Below are 20,248 nucleotides of genomic sequence, written 5' to 3' on the forward strand. Positions count from 1 at the left end.
AAACAACCAAACCCGTAAGAGAATGGTCCCAGTGAACAGATACAATAAGGTAAGTTTTAGGAGGCAACTCCTTCTCCCAGTTTAAAAGACAAAATCTTTCAATCCAACAGCAGAGACTTCACCCTTCCATCTCAAATTCCCACATGGAAATAAAGGTCACTGCTACATGAGACAGCTGACATGTGCTGGTGCTCAAACAATGGATGAGATTCACTGGGTATCAGCACACCCTCCTGACCACCTTTACCTTCTCTAGCATTTTGCTGTGGGAAGAAACCATAAAATATCTTCCAAATGCCTTCAAATCCCACAGAGCTTACTGTGGCACCACTGTCACTGTGCCTGCTGCTGGCCCCACCAAGAGCCTTCTGCTCAGCTCAGTCCTGTCACCATCCAGGCCATGAACTGAGTGGAGGAGAGCGCGAAACCTCACCAATGAACTCGTGCAAGAAGACCAGGGAAGCGATGTAGCAGGAGAGGCTGAGCAGCTCAGCCACGATCATCAGCCAGTGCCACGTCTGGATGGTCAGTGCCACCATCAGCAGCTCGGTGAGGATCAGGGACGTGAAGGAAATGGCAACAATGTGCACAAATTCGGATTCAAAGAGGAGGAGAGCTCCATACATGATGATGCTACCTGCAAGGGAATGGAACTATTTCAGTCAAACACCAGGCTCAGCTCTCAAACCCACAGTTAGGTCCTGGAAAGGCTGAAACAATCCTATCTTGAGGCTGTTTTTCATGAAACCTGATGAATGTAATGACAACAAATCAGTTACTATTTAGGAGACAGAACTGATGAGAAGGCAGGGAAAAGTTACAGCAGAGGTACCCAAAGTTTTCTAACAGTCTATCATGTTCATAGACACATGGAGATAGGAAATTAATACATGCTGTTTTGGCAACTGGAGATCTCTAACATCATGAAACCCTATCCTCCCACAAAAGCACTTGGTCACTACTCAGAAGCTAAAAGATATCAAATTCTTCTATATCCTACCACACTGCCTCATGCCAAGAGGCAGCCAAGTGTTGAAATGCTCAGTGGATACAAGTGAGGCTCAATTTGCACTGCCTGAGCTGAGATCTCTCCCCTTTACACTCCCCTAAGAGGATCCCATTAAAGCCCTGCTAACGAGGCATTGTTTGTGCTCCGATGCAGCCTGGCCAGGGCTGTCCAGGCCACCTGCACAAATAACTCATGTGAGCAGCATGAGTAATCCACACCAACATCCATCACTCGGCCGCCTCCGGAAGGGAAAACCTGCGAGGGAACCCAGCTCCAGCCACAGAGCTCAAACCCAGCTGTGAACTTTCCAAACTTTTGGGCTGCTCAAGTTTTGGTCGGGCTCATCTCTGCTAGCAACTGGCCCCGTTGTTTGGCCGCTGTTTGCTGGTTCTTGAGCACAGCACTGGTGAAGTCACTTTAACCAAAGCCTGTAACCAGAGAGGGCTCTTAGCTCAAGGAGCAATCTTTCCCCCCATGCATCACCCCCTGGCTGCAGCCTTCCACCACTTGGGAGTGTTCTCTCCATGCCTTGGCTTTGCCATTGTGTTACTCAGCATCCCAAGCCCTTGATCCCTGTTGTAGGATGCCTGTGATAGATTTCAGAAAATAAAGTTAATGGAGATTTTACACTCCTAGATTCACTCCCTGCTGAGGATGGCAACATTAATTAAATCTGTAAGAATTACCTGCTTCTTTTGACCCCTTATTCTCACTCTTGTTGACAAAGAGAAAACAGAGAATTTTGCCACTTCAGCTTTTAGCTCCACATTATTGACCTATTTTCTACAACTCCCTGATTAATACCTACAGAGACCATTTGAATTTGAGAGTCCTTGATTTTAGAAAAAGACAAAATGAAAGAAAATACCTTCTTAGATACATACCCAAATTACTACATCCACTGTTGAAAATGCATTGTAATTAAGGCATTTACCTAATTGCTTTAGCAGCCTAATTAGAGTGTATCAGATATGATCAATAACGTGAGTTCTGAATCACAGATGCCTGTGAAGCAACCAGAACTCTTGCCACTTCCATTTTTGGATAAGATACAGAAGGCTACAGATGCTGCATTTTACATGCCAACAAAAACCTGCAAAATCCATATTGGAGAACTTTTCCCAAAAGAAGGGGAGGGAGAGTAATGAGCTCTGCTTTACAGAGGGGTAACTACAGCACTGCAAGGAACTTGCACAGAGTGACAGTGGATGGCTCTGATGGGAAGAGACACAATGGTTTGAATTCTACATCACAGCGCTGACCAATTACTGCCAATATTTGGGTTTAGATAATTTTTTCCTTTGGTAACGCTACCGACATTTTCCGAGACGAAAAAATATATATTCATCACCACAAGGATGCTTTGGGAAATTCATTTCATGCCTTACTTAACTTCTGCAATACCAAAACTCAGATAGCCACACACACTACAACATCTAAAGGCACAAGCAGAAGTTGATTTCTTACCTTGATAAATGCTTATCAAGACCCAGATTAAAAACGTTTTGTATGACAACGGTCGTCCCTGGGTGGGGGAAAAAAAGACAAAGCTCCATTGGGGTTTTCTTTTATGAAAATTCACTTATTGATCAACTTAGAAATCAATAAAAGAACTGGAAGGTGCTTTGGAAAAAATAAAAGAAAATAAAACAAATCAAGCAACGCTGAGGTAGTGTCCCTTTATTCTCATTTTTCTGTGTCGGATCTCAAAATCTCAGCCCTGAGATTCTGAGCCTCCGAGACCACTTTGGGGGTCTCGGGAGTCCTGGAATGTTGCCAGAAGTGTCTGGTAGCTGGACTTTAACCCTACACAGGAGACGACAAGGATGAGGGCTTCACCGGGTGAATGGTGAAGGGATTAGTTAATTAGAGGGTGAGACACAAGGTTTAGGATTTATGTACAGGGGGGTTTAGAGGAGTAAGATGGAGGAATTGGGGCGTGTCCTGTCCTCCTTCTTCTTCCTCCTCTCCTCCATCTTCTTTGGCCACGGTGGCACCTTTCTATTGGTTATTACTAAGAGTACACCGAGTTATAACAATAGATGGTATTGGGGAAAAATGATAAATATTGTATACGTAGCAAAGGGTATAAAGATAGGTGCCTGCCCGGAGGGCAGAGAGTGTGCCCATGGCTGACTGCTGAGCAGATCTCTGTCTGGCTGAAAGAACATCTTTTAGATAAACAATTAATAAACATAAAACCAGAAAGAAGAACTGAAGCCTCTTCTCGTCCTTTGATACGCGGGTGCCCCAAGGCCACCTCCGGGCCACCTCCGGGCTCCCAGGCCCCTCAAACAGCCGGGATAAACGGACACTTGGCGGTCCCTGGCTGGGCTCCACCACCACAACCTTTCGGGGGGAGATAAACCGGACATTTCTGCATGCATGGAGGGGCTGTGGTAGCTCAGGGCTCCCCAGCACAACCTGGCCCTCAGTGCACACACAATTCATCCAGTGCAAAGATGCCTCAGGAGTTGAATCACCATGAAATAGAAGATGTGTGTACACACATTGATGTGAATACATTAATACTGTATTTCTAGACACACACAAATCACCCTCATATTGAAGGCAGATAGATTTTAAAAACCCATCTCCAGCCAACACAGCTATACCAGCACAAAACCCCCTATGTTTAGACCAGGCCTAAGGATGGTTGAAGAATTAGTGGTTTATGACATAAGAGACAACATCCAAGTGAAACCAGATGGAGACTTATTGAGGCTCTGGAAAAACAGGCAGTGCTTCTCAGAGTATCTGTTTAACAGCAACCCTTGAGGGAAAGGAGCTGGGGAAGACTCAGTCCACCCTCTCCTCCAACTGAGAAAGATGTTCCCAGGCTGCATACCCCAGTTATTCAAAACATTTTCCAGGGAGGAAGAAAAAAGCAACCTAAGACAAGATCTACCTTCCTCATATTTCTATGGTAAACATCAAATAAAGTTTTCTTTGTTTAAGGAGAAGGGCCTGACATAGATGCTAAAGCTATAAAAATGGCACAGCAAGCAAACCTTTAGACCATGCTGCAGTCACATTTCTACTGCAGAAACTCTGGGATAAGCCCCTGCCTCCATCAAATGAGCATATCCCTTCCCCTCTTCCCTTTTCTGGCTTCAGGACAGTGCCAAATCCCCAACAATTTCTCTTTTTCCTTTATTATGGAACAAATTGGTAATATTAAATCCCCAGAATTTCCCACAGAATGGAACCTCTACTTGCCCAGCCGCTTTTAATAAATTGCATTTCATGCAGCATTCAATAAACAACTGCCAGAAATTCTGGTTCTATCTGTGGATTCAAATTTGACTTTAACACAGTTTTGCCTGAAAATGCCTGGTAAAGTTCTGGATCTCCTGGCAATATTTGACTTTACACATTTACAGTTTCAAATCAAGATGAGGATCTTGCCTTAAAGCAAAACGCACAAACAAGAGTCTCACACACCTTAAGAAGATCTTTGTAGAGCTCTGGGTACAACATTGCAACTTCAGACTTCACATCCTTGTCCAGGACAAGAGAAAACACAGGAAACATGGTGTAAATTGTGGAGTACCTGGGAAGAAGTCAGGAAATCAGTAAATTATCTCAGGTAGACATGAGCAAACAAATGCTAGGCTCCAGAAAGGAAATACCACATTCTTTAAGTGTCCAATAATGCACACATTATAAAAACTGGCAATTGAGCACATCAGAGTTTTGCAGGTAGGGAAAAGCCATCAGGATTGGCTTTTTGAGTGACTCTTGATCAGGAACACTCATACAAAAGTGACTGGCTCAAATATTGCAGTGGGTTTTTAATGGAGCCAAGGGCTGACCTGTGCCCATCCAAAGTCTGCTCTAGAGCTCAGGACTGATTCTGTTTGCATCAGAAGGCAATGAAAATGAATTTACTGGTTTTTAAATTATGTACTTGAAAGTATAAGAAGTCATGCTGGGATTACAGTTGCAATGGCCTGTTTTAGGGAGTTTTTGGGCAGGAACTAAGGTTGGGTTGTCTCTCTTCCTGGCACTGCCTCTCACTGCTGTGCAGACACCAGCCCAGAACAGCTGTCCCTCTGCTTTTACTGGGACCAAGGGAACATTCCTGGAGGCTGGGCTGCTTCACAAACACGACAAACCATCCTGCTGGAAAGGTTTCTGCAAGTGTCTGCCCTGAAGGGGACAAGGCTCACACCCAGCTCCTGAAGCAGAGTGGAGATGTGCATGGCTTGCATGTTAATCAGCCCAGGAGTGCTCACTGTGCAGAGATTCTCCTCATTACCAGTAAAAATGAGCTCTTACCCAATGATGAGGAAGCCTTGGTAGAGAGGAACTGAAGCAAAGTAAAACACTGATGAGAAAACAGCCTAGAAAAGAAATGAGCTTTTTAGACACTGAGATACTGCAGTAAAAGTAACAGCCTAAAAATACACTGCTCAAACTGGAACATGTTTGCAGTGGGCTCTCCCAACTCCTGAAATAATGACAGACTAATGGAACATCAACCCCTTCTATTCCTTTGGAGCAGTTGCTGGTATTTGTCCAACACCAGGAATTTTCTCATGTGCTTTCATATCAAAGTAACAATTTCAAGTCCTAACCCATGAAAACTTTCAGGGGAAGAAATAGCAGCATTGCAAATGAGACACAGGACCTTTCCTTCATGATTTGGCTCTTCCACCTCTTTTGGAAAGCCCCTCCTGGCAGCCCCTTTACCTGCATGGTGCTGATGCAGAGGCTCCTGTGGATCACAAACTGGCTGAGGGCTGCAGACCTCTTGTAGCTGTTCCTTCCATGGACCATGAGCAAACGGCCCAGGTGCTTGAACTGAGTGATGGAGAAATCAGCTGCCAGTGATGCCTGCTTCCCTTCCTGGGAACAAGGGCAAGGAAAGGCACAGTGAGATCATTCAGCACTGGAAACAAAGAATATCGTGTTATTATTATTGAGTTACCACTGGCACAATTTCCAGGAATATTTGCACTATGCTAGGTGAGGGAGAGCATTGCCTCAGTACTTCTCCTTCCACTGTGAGTTTTAAGCAAAGAGCAAAAATATGAGGAGAATTCCCATTTGAACCTTGGCCTCCAATTCTAAGCAGCTCTGGATTCTGATCCACAACACACATGTTAACGTGACACTCCTATCAAGTCAGTGCTGAACAAATTCTCAGTCTCAAAAGTTCACACAATTTTGGCTCGCTGCAAGCAGAGTCTGTCTGCTGCTGCCAATCCAGTCCTGCAGCTCCACACAGCCCCAGGTGCAGGAATCAGAGCTCCAACCCAGAGTTTGTTTTGCAAACTAATGTGAGCAGTTTTTAATTGTGCATGTGGGGTATATCTTATCAGTGTAATTATAACTCCAGCATTGGAGCATCAAAACCCCCCAAAACTAACCATGAGGGAACAAATTCAGAGATTCTGCCAAGAACCAAATAATGAACTTTAACTCCCTTTACCGGTAGTCTCCTTTATAGTCAAATTATTTCTCATTATAGGGCTACTGGTCTGATGATGATTCTTGTGGGAGCTTGTTTGCCTTCTTGCACAAATATCTGAGGATTCATTTAAGAATGGCCTGAAAACTGGCCACAGAAATTCTCATTAAAGATGAGGTAATCTCACCTTTCCTTCAACTCCAACACCACAGTCAGCCTCCTGAATCATGCTAACATCATTCCCTCCATCACCTGCAGGGCAGAACACAAACAAAACTGGGAGTTAAGCAACAGGGGCAACCTGCAACCCCACCAAAGTCATCTGCACCACACTGCAATATTATAACACTTAACCCAGTCAACAAAAGCAAGATTTTAAACAGAAATCATGAATTTAAGCTCTTAAGTTTTGTTTTAATGGACCCCCAGATCAGTGATTGATGTATCTCAGTCGCAGGTGGTACCATTACATCTCCAATGCTGAAAGCAGGTGGCACCATTACATCTCCAATGCTGAAACACAGCTCAGATTAACAGTGGCACTTCACCTGATCAGGTTCAAGCTCTGTTTTGCAAAGATGCCACCTGAAAGGGTGATGAGGAGTTTGGTATTGAATTTCCACGTGCAAAATTTCGATATTTTCTCTATCACCCCACAAAACCACCGCTCCCTAAACCACCATCTCCAGGGGGTGTGAGATGAGTGAGAGCTCACTCAGAGAAGAGATGGCAGCTGCCATTCCCGTGTGCCCGGCCCTGCTGGGACTCACCCACGGCACAGGTGAGCTTGCCCGTCCTCTCCTGCAGCAGCCGCACGATCTGCGCCTTCTGCGTGGGGGCGCAGCGGCAGCACACCACGGCGGGGCACTGGCACGCCAGCTCCATGAACTCGCACTCGTAGTACTTCAGGCACACCTGGGTACACACAGCACACCCAAGTTACACGCTGCACAGCCCTGGGTTACACACGGCACACCCCTGGGTTACACCTGCTCTGTGGGCACCAGCCTTTCCCCACAGCCCACCCTACTAATACCTTGAGAGGCTGCCTAGAACAGAGCCTAGACAGCAGGGATTTAATAAACTACACTATGAATAAACTAAATAAACTATTTCAATAAATACTTTAATAATGTAGGGATTTATTAAAAGGCCTTCAAAGGACACACCTTGGGTAGCAAAAGAGCCCAGCCCAAGATGGACACAAGATGGACCCTGAGTCACAAGTTTTCACACTTTGATAAGTTTTGGTCCATTTCCATATTGGGGTTAATTGTCTAAATTCCAGCTCCAGGTTAAGCAGTCCCAGACTGCTCTCCTCCATTCCCTGTTGTGTGCACTTTTCGGGCCTGAAGCTGCAACAGTGTCCTTGGTTCTCAGGCTAGAAAAGGATTGTTTTGTGTGACTGAGCTATGAAGAGAACTCACTAACACTTTACATGCAGTTCAGAGTTACACACTATGCAGTGCAGAATCTGGAAAACATGCAAGCTGACACTTGGGGCATCAGTACCTCCAGCGAGTCCCCTGAGATGACCAGGGCACAGTCGTGCTTGCGGCGGAAGGCGTTCAGCTCCAGGTGGGCTTCTCCTCGGTTTGTCACCTGGGGGAGGATGGAACTGAGCAAGGTGTGCTCCACTGGGGTGAGAAAACAGCAAAGAGTCCCATAGGGAACAAAAGTGACACAGCCAGGACAGGCAGCACACTGAGTCAGGGCAGCAGTCACAGAAATAAAAACTCAGAGTAGAGAGTTGGGGCAAAAGAATAAAAATACCCTGCTGGAAAATAGTTGGGATCTCACAGCCCTCCTGTCCCAGAGCTTGGGCCCCTTGAGGCAGGGCCTGTGGGTGTTACTCACTAGTCTGAATATATGGATGTCCTGTGTCCGTGTCACCAGATGAGCGTTCTTGGCCGTACACGTGGCTGTCTCCAGCTTATCCCCTGTCAGCATCCACACCTAAAATCCAAACATTTCATGTGTTAAGTGAAGCTCAACAACCACGTCTGCAGGACCTCTGCAAGTACCACCTGCCCCTTCAGGCTTATAAAAGGACTGTTAAAATACATGTACAAATTATTCTTCTAAAAACCCCTATTTTAAAACACGCAAGAAAATTCTCACATGCGAAAGAAAGCAAAGCTCTTACAGAGGCTGAGACACAGAGGAAGTTACAAACTCTGGGTAGCATTTTTCCCACCTGCAATATTTCAAGATTCTGCTGATAAACCCATGAAATGCAAGTAAAAAAATGTGTATTTGTGTGTTAATGTGTCCCTCCCCGGCCATTTCTCAACCGGGCCCTGCTGCAGAAAGATCCCTCCTGGCCCAGCCTGAAATGTGGATGATGCAACTGGGGTTAGCTCAGTGCTGATGTGTACGTCTGGAACACACTACCTTGCTTGAGGGTTTTTTTTAGATTTTTTTTTTAAATCTACACTGCTCCTTTTATTTTGTGCTGGTGAGGGGAGGGAGTCAGAAAGCAATGTCAGCAGCAATGGCTGGGAATTCCTTCTCCAGTGTAAATATATCACAGTGAGTTTGGTTTTTTCCACTGGTGTTTTTATTCTTTCAAGACACTGCCCAAGAATATTTAATGAAAAATACAAAAACATTAAGAAAATCTCAAAGCATCAACAAAAAAACCCACACAAAGACTCATTCATTTGTTAAATAATCTGAGGTTGGAAAGAGATTTGATCCTAACAAGACAGTCATGAACTGCAAGACCTCCTCCATTCTGGATTTACTCCTCACATGCAATGCCCTGAAGAACACTGCAGTGCAAGGGGTGCTCAGCACATCCCACACCTCCAGCTCCAGCCAAGGTGAGGAGAAAGGGAAGCAGAAAAACCTTTTTGAGTGCTGGGCCAGGACTCCAACATCACTGAGGAGCTCTGATTCCCTTGGTCTCACCTCTCTGCTGAAGTCTCTGTTGTTTACAGGGGTGGCCCCAAACAAAAAGCACTTTTGGAAGCTCATCCCAAGTATTGAATTCCCTGTCCTACCTCAGCCCCCAACACACAGCCCTGCTTTGCATTCACAGCACAGCTTTGGATTTTTGCTCACTTTGCAACTTAAAGCAGAGAAACCACAACCAGGACCTTTCACCTACTTTGCTTACCCAAATCTGAATACTTAATCCACTTTTTTCCCCCCTTTTGCAAGCCTGGCAAATTTTTCAGTGAGAGAACCTACACAGGCACCACAGCAGCTCCCTCACAGCTGGGCTGTAGGTGTGGAGTCACAGATGCCCAGAAAGCTGGGAAAAAAAAAAATCCAGTCCCTGATTCTCTTGGCTCAGACTCCCCTCTAGTGGCTACTGAAACGTGGATATCCACAGCTCCAAACCCAGCACAGGGGTTCATGCAGCACAAAGCAAACACAGCCCCAAACCTGCCTTGTTTCATGCAACTCCCTGAAGGAAGAACTGCCCCTAAATCTCCTGTTGGACGCCCCTTGTGCCTACCCAATTCCTTTCTGTGCAGGAAGAGATGAAAAGCACTAGAGGTGCCATACTCATGTGTTAAGATTTACCACCTGCAGCACGTTCTGTTCCCACAGTGATGTTTAAAACCCTCACAGGGCCCCCCAACATTTGAGGCACTGCCCGTGGGACAGTGGCACACACTCCAGAGGGTCTCAGTGCCCCTGCTGGAGCAGCCCTGGGCCAGGCAGACCTTAATGCCAGCGTTCCTCAGCGTCTCCAGCGTGGGCCTGACGTCCGTCTGCAGCTGGTCCTCCACCCCAGTGAGACACAGCAGCTCCATCTCCATCTCCAGGCTCTCGATGACCGTGGCCACCTTCAGGGAGCGGTCGTGGACACTCAGCTTGGCCTGGACGTAGCGTGCCTGGGGACACAGTTGCCTGGGTTATATTCTGGTTATTCAGGATTCAGGAACTGCTTGGGAGGGTCTTCCCTGGGATAAACACTTCATAGCTATCACTTGAAAAGCAACTTTGATAAAAAGAATATCAAGACATTTCAGAACAGCAATTCTAGCAGAGAGTTGGGAGGTGAGAGGCAGCATTATCACAAGAGTTTTGTGAGAATCACTCTAGTGACTGTTTAAAAACAAAGGAAAAAAACAAATAAAAACTTACTTCAAAGTCTTGGTACTGCTCTTCTGTCAGAGACTTCTTGGCCACGACAAGAACCCTGAGGCCTTCCCGAGCCATGTTACCACACTGCAAAGAAGGATCACATTGTAAACCATAAACTGCACTGAAATGATTTATGCACAGCAGCATGGAGATGGCAGTGTAAGATAGCAGGTTAAGAAAATAACCATCCCATTTGAGCAACCCCAGTGAGTCTGCAATATCTGATAAAGTGCATGATAAACTCGAGAGGAAAGAGGGGATCTGCAGTGGTTTGTGACCTAGCCCAGAGATCAGGAAGAAAAATGTCCTCACTACTACACCACGGGGGCAAAAACACCCCCACTGATTAGATTTTCTCTGTGTCTAAGTAAAAGGGGACAAGCCTGTGATTTGTAGACTTCACATCTTTGGCAACCAACTCTTTAAAATAAGCCCAAGTTATTATTATTTCTCTGAACACCAGAGAATCAGTAAGTGAAGCTACTCTTAAGGATGCCCCTGGATCCCTGGAAGTGTCCCAGGCCAGGCTGGACAGGGCTTGGAGCACCCTGGGAAAGGTGTCCCTGCCCATGGCAAGGGGTGCAATGGGATGAGATTCAAGGTCCCTCCCAACCCAACCCATTCTGGGATTCCATGAACTCTGTGCCCCCATTACTGCTAACCTGACAAACACACCCCAGCACAAAGCTGCCAAATGTAGTTTTGAAATCAGACCCTTCAGGCCAAAACAGATCCAAACACAGAATCAAGCCCAGGACAAATCTGGTGAGTGTCAGTCAGTTTTGAGCCAAACCCATTTTATTCCCAGGACTTATTCCACATTAACTACGCTGAACTCGCCACTGACACCCTTGTTCCTGTGGGTGTATCTGGCTGAGGACTCATCCAAGGAACTGCCAGGATCAGAACCTTCTGCCTTGCAGCCATTTCAGCAGTGAGCTGGACGTTTGAGCCCTGCTGCAGTGGCCTGGAGCAGAGCAGAGCAGAGCAGAGCAGAGCAGCCCCCGTACCTCCTCCTCCAGCCAGTCGTTGTACTGCACGATGCCAGCCATCACCACGTCTGCCCCCTTCATGTAGAACGTGATCTCTCCTGTGGATTCATCCTGCAGACACAACACAGCACTCACACAGCTGGGGGGCAAAGTGAGCCAGGAATTCTCAGCACAGCAGGCACAGAGCTGTGTGCTCTGCTCAGCTCCTGCTCTGGGGCCAGAGGATGCCTACCCAGCTCCTCCCAGCAGGAATTCCTGCTTTAGACAAGGGGGATCAGCTTTTAAATCAGCATCTCCACACAGACAGACCCTGCCCAGACAGCCCTGAGTGCCTGTGCCTCCAGAATAACCTCAAGCCCTCACCTTGAAACCTGACTCTGCTTACCTGAACAACAGGACAGATGCACAAAGTTTAGCAGAGTGAAAATCACTCTGATTTACCTGCTCTGTTACACCATATGGAATATGCATAATTAAAGCTCGTGCTTGCCACAGAAAGCTTAGACTGCTGCCTGCCTTATCTGATACAAGGAGTTTATAGGCTGCAAGCAAAGCATATTTACATTACCACAAATTAAAAGGTCCCTTCTAAGCAGGCAGATACGTAAGGAGGCCACAGCTCTGAGTATTACAAGCTAATGGAAACACTGGCAATTTCCTCAAATGAGACAAAACTATGAGCAAGGAACAAACTGCTCTGTAAACCTTGACAGCCACCAGGGATAGGAGGAAAACAAACGTAAAATGCAAAACCAAAAAGCCCAGGAAGGTCTGAAATAAATAGCTGTGAATAAAGGGACCAAAGAACTTTGGGAATAAGAAAAATGAAAGAAAAGCAAAGTGGACACTTCATTCTCTCACCTAATATTTGGGTCAGTCTGTTCCACCGTTACAGAAATTAATGTGGTGGAGGTTCTCACACATGAATAGGTTAAAAGCCCCAGGTTCTGTGGCACTGGCAAAACAGAGTTTAAATCCATAGCAAAAAAAAGAAAAATTGGCAAAATGTAGCACCTGATGTGGACACTAAAACTGCAAAGAAATAAAGTGTTTCTGCTGAGGAAATGAAGAAGCAGCCAAGGATAATGAAACTCCTTTGCTGAATATCTTTGCCAAGCTCACAGAGATATTCACAAGGAAGATGCTCATAACTGAGTCCAAGTGTGGTTTTCAATGTCCTGGAACATCCAGCCCTCACAGAGTGATACACATCCCACATCCCCAGAGGAAAATGGGTGTCACTCTTCCAAAACAACCAGAATCTGTTTAAATAAAACACACCACTTCTGGCAGTAGCCAAAGGTAAAGGTTTATCTATGAAATTATTTGATTAAAGAGTGTCTAACAACATCTCTGTAGGAAGCTGAATAAAGACTGCACTTCCCGTGCTGCAGAGCTGGCTTAAGATAGTTTAGATTTTTTGTCCAATATAAATACTGTATCAGCTATCTCCTTGCATTAGTCACTTCCTCTGCCCGAGTTCAGGAGGAGGTTAGTGCGTTCTCAGATCATGGCAAGATCACTCTATAAATCTGCACACAGATTTGCCAGTTACATTGTTTTGGGGAAGCATCTTTTTCCACCATGGTCTGCCTCTGGCCACGGTTCAAAGGCTCCTTTTCAATTCCAGATATGACAATTGCACTATCTCTGCTCTACAACAAAGATCATTCCACATGGGTAAGGGGAAAAAAACAAAGCAAGCGAAGAATGGAAAATATTGTGGTCAAACAAACAGGCCTTCTTCAAAGAGGAAGATAAGTCAGTGCACACTATGGTGAGGAGGCTGCTTGGGTAGAACAGGATTTCTTAGAACTGAAATAATCAGGTACAGAAATGACAGTTGAGTGCAAGGAAACACTCAGATATTGTAAAAATATTCCAAAGCAGGCAGCATCTGCTGCTTGTTTTCACTATTAACTATTGCTTTATTTACTAGAAGCTGTGTTGAAGGAGATCATTTCCTAGGGGCACAGCAGACAGGATGTGCAGGGAGATGCTGCCTGCAGGGCCAGCACTGCTGGGCTGGACACAGGAACTGCTCACTCTGTCCCCAGGCTGGGCAGCAGGCCTGGCAAAATACTCACATTCTCTCAAGAGCCTGAAAATTGCAGTTTGTAAGGACAGGGAATAGCTGTGCAGGTGAGCAGGAATGTTTCCCTTTGGGTCCTGCTCACTGCAGTGCTGGGGGCAGCTTCATCTCCCTCCCTGGGGTATTTTCTTCTGGATGCTTCATGCTGCTCTCCCTCCCCCTGTTTCTGTTTTTTAAATAGGCAGCACGGTTTAGGAGATGCACTGAAAAGGGGAACACCCTTCAAGCTGTGGATCAAACCAAATGGAGTGCCTACACAATCACAAATAAATGTCTAATTAAAGCAAATTTTACTTAAAAACTATCTATTTATAAATGCTTTTTTTTAAATGGAAATTCAAACCCTGCTTGAAGATACGATTTTGGAATATACAGAAATGTGGCAAAGTAACAAGCAGTCAAGGTCTGCTACTCAACCCTAATTCTGCAGAGGGCACACAGAGCTGATTTTAGTGGCTTGGAGCAGCTGAAGGGCTACAAAACAAAGGCAATTCACAGAGAGGGACCAATGCTCCTTTAAAGGTATTTACAGCCAGGATCTAGGCCTGATGTTGCTCCCACTGACCACAAGTGGGAGTTTTGCTGCTTCCGCCGAAAATACAAATGGCAAAATCTAAACAGAGAAATACAAACTAGAAACCTTTTTATTTCTAGTAGTGGAGAGGATAAAAATAGGTAATTTAAAAGGAATAAACTTCAAATCAAAGAAGGGAAAAGAAAAAGGAGCACTCTTACATTCATGATAAGAAAATTTCAGGGCATTCACTTCTGTTGAGCATAAAACCACAATTTTTGAAGCTCACCACAATTTAATGAAGCTCACCCTGGTTTTGATGGTTAGTCCACCTCTTATGCTATTTTATCAAATGTATTTCATCAAAAGTTTGCACTTGCAATAAAAGCAATGGGGAGGGAGGTTCTTTTGTCCTCCCTCTTCTATTGACAGTATTTCTATTCTAAGTTGTAAAAAGATTGCCCTTAGTGTCCACATAATCTCCATTATAGAAGCAATTGATTTGAAGAATTTACCCTTGCTGCACTGCAGTGCATACATGCTGCACTTGCTGCAGGTATTCCCTGCAGCCCAAGGTGCTTGTGGGAGCACTCAGTGTCTGCTCAGTGCACCCTGGGGCTCTCTGAACTCCCAGATTTAGCACAGTGATTCGTTTGTACCTGTTCAGCCTCTCATCTCCCTTGCCCTGCCATCCCTGCTCTGGGCCATGTGTTCCTACTCCAGAGCCTTCCAAGTGTTTCCCCTCGTGCTGCCAAGGGAGGGAGAGGATTGCCTTGCTGATAGCCCAGCCCTGGCTGCCTGCCCTGCTGTGCTCTGGTGACACCCCAGAGCAGGAGGCCAGCCCAGGTGAGCCCCAGGTGTGGCTGTGCCCAGGTGTGGCTGTGCCCAGGTGTGGCTGTGCCCAGGTGTGGCTGTGCCCCAGGTACCAGCCCTGGCAGCCCTTACCCGCACGATGATGCCCATGCGCTTGCTCTCGTAGGTGAAGGGGAAGATCTGCAGGATGGTGAAGTTGAGGATGTGCCCCCCTGGGCTCCTCAGCTGCACTGAGGACTGGTCTCTGCCCACCAGGGTCAGGCCCACGCTCTCTGTCCACTGCACCAGGGCCACCTGAGAGGAGAAGGGCACGGTGAGGGCTCCTGCCACAGCTCCCGAGGGGAGGGCTAGCAGGTGGCTGCAGAGAACTCACCAGTCATTAATTCACCAGTCATTAATTCACCAGTCACTAGCAGTGCTATCAAACACATCCACTGACAAACACAGGTGCTCCTCCATGGCTTTCCCAGTGGCTTTTTCCTGATTTAATCCCCAATTTTCCCTTCCTGTCAGGCTTTGGGCAGCCCAGCCCGTGTCTGATGTGTGTGGCACTGTCCATGTGTCCGTGGTCACCTTCTGCCTTTGACAGCCATGTTCCACTGGACACCAGGAATCTCCCCATGGAAAGGGTGCTCAGGCCTTGGCAGAGGCTGCCCAGGGAGGTTTGGAGTGCCCATCCCTGGAGGTGTCCCAGGAATTCCTGGAGGTGGCACTCTGGGCTGGGCACAAGGTGGGCACTGGGCAGAGTTTGGACACAATGGGCTGGGAGAGCTTTTCCAATCTAAATGATTCCATCATTTCATTCCAAAGGACAGCCCTCAGCAAGGGGCAGGCACTGCAATCCTCCACCCAGCCCTAGGGTGCCCAAACCTCGTGGGCACATCATGGAAACCCCTTTACAAACACTTACTTTTGGAAAGAGCTATTTCCCAGCTTGCTGTCTATGAAATTAAGAATTCAAAACAACACATTCACTCTGGATTTACAATTTCAAAGCCAGAGACACTAATGCAGCACATTAAAAATTCATATTAAAAAAACCCAAACAAAATGAGCTCTGTGGTATTCTCTGTGTATTCAGCAGTAACAGCTCATCAACAAATTTCAACAATTTTGCAGTGATCAGCAAGACAGCTGAAGGCTGGCTCAGGCACTTCTTAGCAGAGAACCCTTCTCCCTACACATTAAAAAACCAAAAAAAAAAACCACCCCCAAAAAAACCCCAGACTGGTTAAGGTTTAACTGAACTGAGGTGGGCATCATTTTGATTGCAGCCTCTACTATTTCAGGACCTAAAAATCTGAGTTATCTGCAAGCTTTCACTCAATTGCAACCAGACCAAAGCCTTTATTTGGCTTCCCCCAGAGTGCCCAGCTCAGCTGACACATCCATCTCAGCCTGAGCTTGCTGAGATTTAGCTCCAGAAGCTGTCTGGGCAGTAACAGATGGAGCAGCAGCTGACACGAGCCCATCTATCACTGGCCCCCAGAAAGGATCAAGGGATACTTTCCCTAAACAGACATGAAATACTGGAAGTGTTTTACAGTGACATTTTCAAAGGCACAAGAGTGCTGGGCACATGGTTGCTGTCGACTTGAAGGTTAATTATCCCTTCTGCCTTTCAGGTTCTGCCTCTACTGCCTCAAGCGACCACAAATACCTCAGTTAAAAATGGAATTGATTTTGGAAAATCCCATACCAGAGATACAAATGAAATCAGAACCTGTAAATACTTGCACTGAGTTGAGATTTTATTAATGAATTGATACATTTGGGACTAACTGAAGAAGCTTTTGTGAACTCGGCTCCTTTTCATCCAAAAGCTTAAAAGAGAACCCTAAACCAAACTTTTCCTTTCATAAAGTAGTCTTAAATTGTCAGATTAAAAAAAAAAAGTAACTGAGTTGGCTTTGCCTTGAAAGACCTTTAAGTCAATTTGAATCAATATTTGGCTTAATATTAACAAGTTTGTGCAGGCTTACTCCCAAAGATTACGACAAATCAAAGGCTCTTTCAAGCTTATCTTTCTCAAAAGTTTCTTCAAGCCATCCTCAGTGCATTAAAGTGTGCAGTTAGATAATCCTCCTAGAGCAGCCTCCCAGAGCAGAGATGGAGCTTGGCTTTCTAATGCACTGGTTAATAAATAATTATTGGGAATTATTCCCAGCATGATGCTGCGTGGCATTCAGCGTGTGAACAGCCCTGGCTGTTCTGCCTGTGCTGGTGAGCTCCAAATGCCTGGAGCTACAAACCTCTGCTCCAGCCTGGCCTGGTAAAGGTCTCCTCTGCACAGACACCTCCTCCCTCCTTCCCTGCCAGCACCTCACTGCCATCCCAGACAGCTCTGGAAGCAAAGCCTTGGAGGGACAAACGGGAACAAAGGGAAGCGGAGGGACAAACGGATGGGCAGCACGTCGGAGGTGGCACAGGGGACACCAGCACCCATGGCACCGGGGGACACCAGCACCCATGCACGGACACGCACCATGACAGGGACACCGCACCCATTGCACAGGGGACACCGGCACCATGCACAGGGACCCGCACCATGGCACAGGGGACGCCGGCACCCATGGCACCGGGGGACACCGGCACCCATGGCACCGGGGGACACCGGCACCCATGGCACCGGCCCCCATGGCACCGGGGGACACCGGCACCCATGGCACAGGGGACACCGGCACCCATGGCACCGGGGGACACCGGCACCCATGGCACCGGGGACACCAGCACCCATGGCACCGGGGGACACCGGCACCCATGGCACCGGCCCCCATGGCACAGGGGACACCGGCACCCATGGCACCAGGGGACACCGGCCCCCATGGCACCAGAAGCACTGCCAGCTCTCCTGCCATGTCTGGGCACTGGGCTGGGCTGGGGAGCACATCCCAGCTCCAGGTCAGACAGAACAGGTTTGCTCTGCCCCCTGTACAACTCAAGGTGCTCTCAGCCACAGCAGAAAGATGAGAAATAGTCAAGATGCAAAAGTGTATTTACAGCTTAGAGGAAGGAGAATTCAAAGCAGGCTTGAAATCCTTCAAACACCTTAAATGGAGCCCATGCTCACTGATGAGGGAAACCAATGAAGTCCCTGGCAGCGTTTGCAGCTCCAGCCAGGCCAGGCCTGATACAGATGTGAGCATTTCAAAGCACAGCAGCCCCAGCAGCCCAGCACAGTACCCTCCAACTCTGCTCTCCCCGACAATTAAATTACCCAAGCCACCACTGAAGTGAGTATCGACTAATAAATTTCATTCTAAAGAGACAAATTGATCCTTGTGTGCCATGAGCTGCTCTGCAGGGCCCCCTCTGGGTTGCCTAGGCAGGCAGACAGCAGGCAGAGACCAATTGATCCCACACCCTTTCATGTCCTGGCAGCTGCCGCCCTTGTCAGGGTTAAAGACTGTTTGCCCAGGAATCCCAGCCCTCTTATCTCTGATCAGATTATATCTATTTCATTTCCCCTGTTAGTTACTGTATGGCTACAACTGACAACTGGCTCGCAGAGCCCCAAGGCTGTAACTGATACCTGAATAAAGATACTTCAAGACTTCTAAATGGCAGCGTGCACAGGAAACAAATTTAGGAAATCCTGCTTTCTGTTACAGGAAATGAATCCTATGCCAACTGGTAGAAATTACCCTTGCTGTTAAAGTAAAGAGAATACAAGTTTTTGTACTCATTTCATAAACTGACCTTCCCTGCCATGGCAATATTTTATTGATATAGGATTTCAAAGGCTGGCTTTAACAGGAGTCCAAAGCCATTCCCCTACAGGGAATGTTATTTAACAGCATTACTCCCTTCTCAAGGGCTCCACTTGTGTAGCTCCTGCATTTTGTAACATCTAGGATGACATACAGAGCACGGCTAAATAATATTTGTATATCCAAGACCGACAGACAAGATTTCCTCGGTGCAGCAAAGCATATCTGATTTCTGAACCTGCTGTAATTCTCTACTTAAGAAAGGAAAAAAGAATTTAAACAATAATCTTGGAAGGATTAGTTATCATGCTATAGTAAAACAAATAAACAATATCCCCTGGGTATTTCAGACAAATTGCTGTGTAAATATTTTAAAGACAGAACAGTATAAAGAGTAAAAGTAAAAGAAAAATCACTGACTTCACCATATACCATAGTATATATGTAAATAAACAGAAATCTGTGCAAAAATAGCCTGTAAATGCTTTAGGAGAAAAAAACCCCTTAGATGCAGATCACAAAAATGACCATCTGGAAATCATTCAGAACTCGTTTCAGTGCAAAGGCAGTTGCTTTCTGTACACTGCCTTGTCAGGGGAGAGCAACCCTGCCCCAGCCACGTGGGACAGGACACCCACACCCTGCCCAGGGAGGAGGTGCTGCTGGCACCTCACTGCAGCCCAGCCATGCAGGGGCACTGCAGAAATGCAGCCTTTGCATGAGGCACAGAAGAAAATTAATATATATAAATATATATGAAACAAATGAACTGCCTACTGTGGGAGAAAAACACCATAGGGAAATTCTGAATTATGTAAATGGGCAAACCAGCTCTGTGCCAGTCTTTCAGCAACACAACAGCCCCAAAATCCTCTCTCAGTTGGGCTTCCAACAAGTGCATTGAATTCCATATCTCCAGCAATGAGGCAAGCCAGCTTCTCTTGTGATGGCACAGGTGGGAAGGTTATTAGCAGAGGCAAAGCTGGTTTGTCTGAGGCAGTACATGGAAAAGCCCTTTGAATGTAGTCAAAAGGGTGATTTGATCTCACACTGTCAGTGGGATTCTCAGGGGAAATCTCAAACTTCAGTGTCTCTCCAGCACAGAGCAAATATAATTATACATATTGATAGAAAGCAAAATGTGTTACTTTTGTTGCACTAAAAGGTGTATCCAAGAAGCATAACCAATATATGAAACCACATTTTATTCCTCCTGTCTTTATCACACAAGGAAATTACACTATAATTATATTTCCCAGATTTTGCAAGGGGTAGCAAACAGCATTTAAACTGTAAGTGCTGAATTGAACCTGATTTCCCAAATGCTCAGTAAAGGTCTCCAGTGAGTGTCTGAAGAGCTCCAAAGCTTCTCCCCACCATGCCACCTGCACAGCCCTGGCTGCACTGGGAGCTGGCAGAGAATGGCAGGGTCCAGCTTTGCTCTCCAATTACCCTGTGCACTTCACCCCCTCCCCAGAACTAACCTGGGCACTGGCTCTGCCCACCTGCACGTGGGATGTGCCATGGTTACAGCGATTCCCAGCTTTTCCCTGGTCTGGAAGGTCACACACCTCGCACAGCTGAGCTGAGGGAGCATTCCA

The 20,248-nt window shown here is 46.5% G+C and overlaps 1 protein-coding gene across 2 annotated transcripts in view; it reads right to left on the reverse strand.

Moving 5' to 3' along the window:
- ATP9A (ATPase phospholipid transporting 9A (putative)) overlaps positions 1-20,248 on the reverse strand; it is a 47,434-nt gene that overhangs the window by 4,845 nt on the left and 22,341 nt on the right. For both annotated transcript variants that reach the window (XM_064729617.1, XM_064729616.1), the window contains exons 15-27: positions 15,070-15,231; positions 11,537-11,629; positions 10,527-10,610; positions 10,103-10,273; positions 8,283-8,381; positions 7,938-8,027; positions 7,196-7,340; positions 6,613-6,677; positions 5,705-5,860; positions 5,291-5,355; positions 4,454-4,562; positions 2,477-2,534; positions 434-637 (exon numbers count right to left, since the gene is read on the reverse strand). In XM_064729617.1, coding sequence (XP_064585687.1) covers positions 434-637; positions 2,477-2,534; positions 4,454-4,562; positions 5,291-5,355; positions 5,705-5,860; positions 6,613-6,677; positions 7,196-7,340; positions 7,938-8,027; positions 8,283-8,381; positions 10,103-10,273; positions 10,527-10,610; positions 11,537-11,629; positions 15,070-15,231 — 1,501 coding nt within the window. The remainder of the gene's footprint in view (positions 1-433; positions 638-2,476; positions 2,535-4,453; positions 4,563-5,290; positions 5,356-5,704; positions 5,861-6,612; positions 6,678-7,195; positions 7,341-7,937; positions 8,028-8,282; positions 8,382-10,102; positions 10,274-10,526; positions 10,611-11,536; positions 11,630-15,069; positions 15,232-20,248) is intronic.

This window comes from Zonotrichia leucophrys, chromosome 20 (genome assembly GCF_028769735.1).
Source record: "Zonotrichia leucophrys gambelii isolate GWCS_2022_RI chromosome 20, RI_Zleu_2.0, whole genome shotgun sequence".
NCBI lineage: Eukaryota > Metazoa > Chordata > Aves > Passeriformes > Passerellidae > Zonotrichia > Zonotrichia leucophrys.